At 32.5% G+C, this 6,450-nt stretch overlaps 1 protein-coding gene across 1 annotated transcript; it reads right to left on the reverse strand.

Moving 5' to 3' along the window:
* Positions 1-517: 517 nt before the first annotated feature.
* Positions 518-5,383, reverse strand: LOC140433846 (uncharacterized). Its single transcript, XM_072521822.1, has 2 exons — positions 4,598-5,383; positions 518-784 (listed from the first exon to the last, which is right to left on the reverse strand). The coding sequence occupies exons 1-2, from the start codon at positions 5,381-5,383 to the stop codon at positions 518-520; spliced, it is 1,053 nt and encodes a 350-aa protein (XP_072377923.1).
* Positions 5,384-6,450: the final 1,067 nt, after the last annotated feature.

Raw genomic sequence — 6,450 nt, forward strand, 5'->3', positions numbered from 1 at the left:
GAGAGTTGACTTATTGGCCTCGATTTTGTAGGTAATAAGCATGTTTTGGTTGATAAAAAATATTAGAGTGATATTTTGACCATCGAAATATCAAATTCTAACTGTTTTGCGTGTTTTATTGATTTATATGTTTATATAATATGTGTTTAGGGCAGATTATATGTTCCTGTATTGTATGCTGCATATATATTATGTATAAATTGTAGATGATTTGTCTCCGACTTTTTATCAATTCGGTAATGATGGTATAATCTTGGTGTTGACTTCTATTGGTAACCAGATCCTGGTTGCCAATCCTACACTCTGCTGATGGGTTTGCTAAACATTTTTCTTCATTAAGTAGGATGCCTCCTTGATTTTTCTCTTTTTTATGTCAAAAATCTTAACAGCAATCCCCATTGTTATATATTTAGTACCTTTTCTAAAGGTACTTTCATAACAATTTTCTCCGCTTAAAAAAGTAAAATAAATAATTAAATAAACAAATCTTACATATTTAATTTGCTAGGAGCTTTAGTTACTCTACCTGAACGATTAGCAGTAACTTTTGGAGTAGTAGAAAGTCTGACCTCAGTTTTACAAACATCCTTTCAGTATTTTCATTAAAATCATTGAATTCATTCTTATCATTACTAATAGGACTCTCTACTGCTTCATTTGTTATTGATACTTCTCTCGACATTACATTATTAGGGTTTACATGTGTAACTGATTCTTGCCCAGAATCATTTATAACTTTTTCAGTAGTGGAAACTATCGGTTTTTGTTCAGTATAAGTATATTTCTCAAATTTTAATTTACGAATATCACTAGAATGTACAAAACTTATTTTTACTTAAAGGCCAATATTGACTTCAAGACCCAAATATATATATATATATATATATATATATATATATATATATATATATATATATATATATATATGTATATATATATATATATATATATTTAGTACTATCAAAATTAAAGATACACGAGTAAAGAGAGGAGCCGAATGTGGCACTGACCACCGATTAATAATTTCACAAATGGGGTTTCCTACACATTGAACACCCAAACTAGAAGGAAGAAAGAACACGAAGAAGACCAAGTAGAAAATGAACAAAAAGAAGAAGAAATGAAGTTCAACATAAATTTACTTCAAGAGGAATCCATAAGGGACCTATACCAGAGAAGACTGGACCAGGAGTTACAGGATTTCGGTTTCAGAAACATCAAAGAAACGTACGAGCACGTCAGACACAGCATAAAAAAGGCGGCATTAGAAGCTTTGGGGAAACTTGAGAAAAGAAATACCCTACACAAAGTAAGAATAAACAAAGAAACCAAAAAAATGTATTGAGGAGAAGAAAATTCTATAAATGAAAAGTATGAACACCCAATCCCCAGAAGACACACAGAAATACAAAGAGAAAAACAGAGAAGTAAAACGAAGAAGGGTAAAAGAAAAGAATAAAGAATAGGAAGAAACATGTGCACAAATTGAACAATACATAGGAGGAACTAGGAATTCGGAATCCTGGAAAATACTGAAATCTTTAAGGAAGAATAACAACGAAAAGGTCCAAATACAATACATATCAGAAAAAGAGTGGGAAAACTACTATAAAGAACTACTCATAGAAAACCGCCCAGATTTCATAGAGACAGACACAAAACAGAAACAACAACAAAATCAGAATGAAGAACAGATTGAGATAACATTAATCGAAGTAAAGAATGTCATAAAGACTTTAAAGAACAAAAAATTAGGGGGACCAGGACGAATCGTTAATGAACTAATTAAGTACGGAACGGACAAACTACACAGAATTATACACGAAATGTTCAGTAACGCTATAAACCTGAACGAAATACCAGATGAATGGTCCAAAGCATATATAAACTCGATACATAAAAAGGGAGATAAGAAGAAATGCAGGAACTACAGAGGCATCAGTGTGATAGCATGTATGGGCAGGTTATATGGAAAAGTACTGAAAAAAAAACTGGAAAAATCTATCTCAAATAAAATCGAAGAAGATCAGGCGGGGTTCACGGCAGGAAGATCTTGCATAGACCACATATATACACTTCAACAATTAATTGAAAAAAAAAACCGGCAAAAAATAGACCAGTATACATGGCATTCATAGATTTAAAAAAGGCATATGACACGGTCCCCAGAAAACAACTATGGAACACGATGAAGGAAATCGGAATAACTCAGAGGTTAATAGAAGCCGTAAAAAACCTTTACAACAACAACAATAAGGTAAGAGTTAAAACCGGCAATAGATACTCCAACGAATTTAAGACCACAAAAGGCTTATTGCAGGGATGCTCTACATCTCCGACACTGTTCAAGATATTCCTCGAACAAATATTAAAACCATGGAAAAGGAAATGTGAAGGGATGGGAATACCAATCCGGGACAACTCCTTGTACACATTAAGCTTTGCAGATGACCAAGTAGTAACGGCTCAAGATGAAGAAGATCTGTGCTATATGCTCCGAAAATACGAAAAGGAATACACAAAAAATGGACTGGAAATAAATTTAGAAAAGACCGAATATTTAACAACAGAGCAAGAACCAGTAAGAAACTTGGAAATGGACGATAATAGGAAAATTAACGGCACTGACAAATTCAAATATTTAGGATTCATACTCTCAAAAAATGGAACCACCGAGCAAAAGATAACCAGTAGATTAGCACAGAAAAGAAAATGTATTAAACAAATGAACGGGGCACTTTGGGATAGACAGATTACCAGAAATACAAAGAAGAGAATTTATAACACCTTGGTATGCAGTATAATGACCTATGGAGCAGAGAATTGGGTAATAAATAAACGAGACAGGTCCAAAATCACAGCAACTGAAATGGAGTTCATGAGAAGAAGCTGCAGAGTGACAAAAATGGATCGCATCAAAAATGAGGAGATAAAACGAAGAATGGCAGTAGAACAAGACATACTCAGCTACATCGAAGAAAAACGTTTAATTTGGTATGGACATGTGACAAAAACAGATCATACAAGGTGGATAGCAAAGATTTCGGATTGGAGTCCAATAGGAAGAAGGAAAAGAGGTAGACCTCGAAGATCATGGAGGGATGAAGTGGAGGAGGCCATGGAAAGACGAGACCTTAGAGATGGAGAATGGCAGAACAGAAGGGACTGGAGACGTTGGCTGAAAGAAGGAAGGCGGCGTCAGCTATAAAAATCCTTATATAGGTAGATAGATATATTTATGGAAACGTTTAAACATTTTAAGGCAAAAAATATAGCTAAACTCCCCCTTTCCAAATTAGAATACCGTTGTTCAGCTATTGATATTGTACTAGATGCAAACATTATAGGTTTTAGATCACCATCTATTTTGTGGCTCAATACTGCTTTAACTAAATACCCACTAGCATCACAAGTAATAACAATTGGAATTGGGAGCGAGGGTCATAATGAGTTAATACATCATTTGACATTAGAAACTTTTTACTCTGCTGAAAAGTTTGTTCAGCTTCCTCAGTCCATTGAAATTTCGTGTTTGCTTTGCATAGATCATATAATGGTTTAAGCTTTGTAGACAACATACTAATATATTACCCATAGAAATTAAGACCTAAATATGATTTGAACTGCGTTACATTTACATTTAAATGCTGTAGCATTTTTAATACATACGACTTATTCTTCCGTTGGATGTAGACCACCTGCATCTATAATATGACCCAAAAACTCTACACTTGATTTATAAAATTTACATTTACTGCCATTTATTTTTATGTTGTATTTCTCAAATTTTTTTAAAACAATAATTACATTTAAATGACATTCATCTAAAGTTGTACCATGAAATAAAATATTGTTTAAATAACATTTAGTCTTTGGAAGATTGACCAGGACTGTGTCTATTATGGTTTGGAAAATACCTGAGGCTGAGCTTACGCCATAAGTAAGTCTCTTATATCTAAACAACCCCAAGTGGGTGTTAATAGTAAAATAATCTTTCGATTCTTCTCTTATTTCAAGTTGCTGGTATGCTCCTTTTAAGTCTAAGCCTGTAAAATATTTACTACCTGTTAAACTAGCATATATCATTAGGCAAAAGTAATACACAGTAATCTCCATCTATGGCTCTATTTAATGTCTTTTTAAAATCAACACAAATTCTAATTTCATTTACATCCACTTACTACTCTTTACCTTGGATAAAATACCCATACTGATCATTCTACCTAACTTTTCCTCTACTTTTGGTTTCAATGCATATGGCATTTCATAAGCGCTGTGAAATATTGGTTTCACACCATCCTTCAACTTTATATGTACTTTAAAATCTTTAATAGAAGACATGGTTTCTTCTCTAAAATTTTTGTTACATTTTGTTTTAACTTGTTTTGCTAAAACCTCTATTTTATTGCTATTACTTTTAACTTGATGTTCACTGCTTATTGAATCTAACCTTTCATTATTGATGTTTAAAACTTTTTTTCCAATTTGGTAAAATAACACATAGCCAGTTACGTCCAAGTAGAGGTAAGAATGTACGATTACAATTTATAACTACCAAAGGTAAGCAAAATGTCCTATTATTAATCATAACAATTACCTCAACTTCTCCTACGATTTCTACATTCTGACCAGTAACAACTTTTAACTTATCTTTTACAGGATACATTTCTAAAAATGACAACTCTTTTTCATAATCTTTAACATGAATAACACTTTTATATGCTCCAGAATCTACTTCAAAATTTAAAAGCTTACCTTCTATATCTAATGTGACTTTACATGATTTTTCATGCTCTTGTTTTACATTACCAATAAAACCTAACTCTAAGGAATTTTCCTCACACTCACTACGATCGTATTGCACTGTGTTCACTGAATTTCTTTTCCTGCATACACGACTGGTGTGGCCTCTTTTGTGGCAATTGTAACACTCCCAGTTCCTCGCAGGACAACTTTCTGGGTTATGATTCCTTTTACCCCGATAACATGATTTCACTGGCACTTGTTCAGATGACGATTGTTTTGGTACATTTTTGCTGTTTGTTGCACCTAACTTTGATAACACTGTATCTGACTCCAAAAATCTTGATTCATCTTCTACCGCCGCCATACTTTGTGCTTCTTGAAGAGCTCTTTCGAATGTTAAATTACTTTCAGTCCGTAATTTTCTTCTTATTGTATCTGATTTCAATCCACAAACGAACTTATCTCGTAAGGCTTCATTTAAGAAGTTACCCAATTGACAGTGCTTGGAAAGGTTTTTCAACTTTTCAGCATAATCTCTTAATTGTTCATTTGGCTCCTGTTTGCTTAAATAAAAGTTATACCACTCTGCAATGATTAGTCGTTTTGGACTATAGTGCAGAACAAGAACATCTTTCATTTACTCCTATGTTTTCATCCATGGTAACTCTGGTGCTAACAAATCCTTTAATACCGCATACACTTCCCCTCCCATGAAAGTAAGGAACATCGAAACTTTTTTATTATCTTCCACCATGTCGCACTCAAAAAGCTCTTCCATGCGCTCAATATATGAGGTTATGTCAAACTTTTAGGGTTAAACTGCTCAATATTACCAATTAAAGCCATAACTTCCACGGCCCGTAGATCCAACTATCCTCGTCGCCAATATCTTATATATTTATAATAATATAATAAATAAAACTCAACTAACTTCAACTGACTTATTTATTGACCCCCTCACAATTGACATGACACAGATAACCTATCATAACATAAAACATAGTAGCCTCTTTTCTAAAGGTACTTTCATAACACCCATATTATTACCTAGATAAACTCTGTTTTTTCTATTTTATTTTAAAGTATTTTTCAATAGCCGAAACTTTTAATAAAGATTATGATTTGCAGTTTATTCCATACAAAGATATTTGTGTACATCTTGTTAGGTATGTACGATATGATAATATTGTATATTATACGCTATAAGGACATAAAGAAACAGTATCAGAACAATAAATTTTGAAAACGGTTTCTAGTCTTAAAATCTATTTTAAATCTTGTGATTTATTCTGGCACATAATTTAAAAAACTGAGATGTGGCCATTAAAGAACTTTAGACCGATTAATTTAAAAGTATATTAAATTATCTTAGGCTGTTCACCTATATCTCACATAACGTAAATATTTTAATATTCACAACGAAAATAATAACAATGTATATACCTACAATAACTCATCTAAGTGGTGACTCAGTCTAACTATAATGATATGAAAAACATCTAAAAATATTGTAAAAACGATAACACTTAGATCGTTTACAGATACTACACTGTAAAGTTATTCGTTCTGAAACAAAACCATCATTTTAATATTGTAGAAGTTGTATTGTAGAAGTTCTAATTGCGTTATTTTATTCCGTTAAAGAATTTATATTATCTAATTTCTTGCACTAATCTCTCTGTTAGATTTTACGATCAACATGTA

Source organism: Diabrotica undecimpunctata, chromosome 2 (genome assembly GCF_040954645.1).
Source record: "Diabrotica undecimpunctata isolate CICGRU chromosome 2, icDiaUnde3, whole genome shotgun sequence".
NCBI classification, from domain to species: Eukaryota; Metazoa; Arthropoda; class Insecta; order Coleoptera; family Chrysomelidae; genus Diabrotica; species Diabrotica undecimpunctata.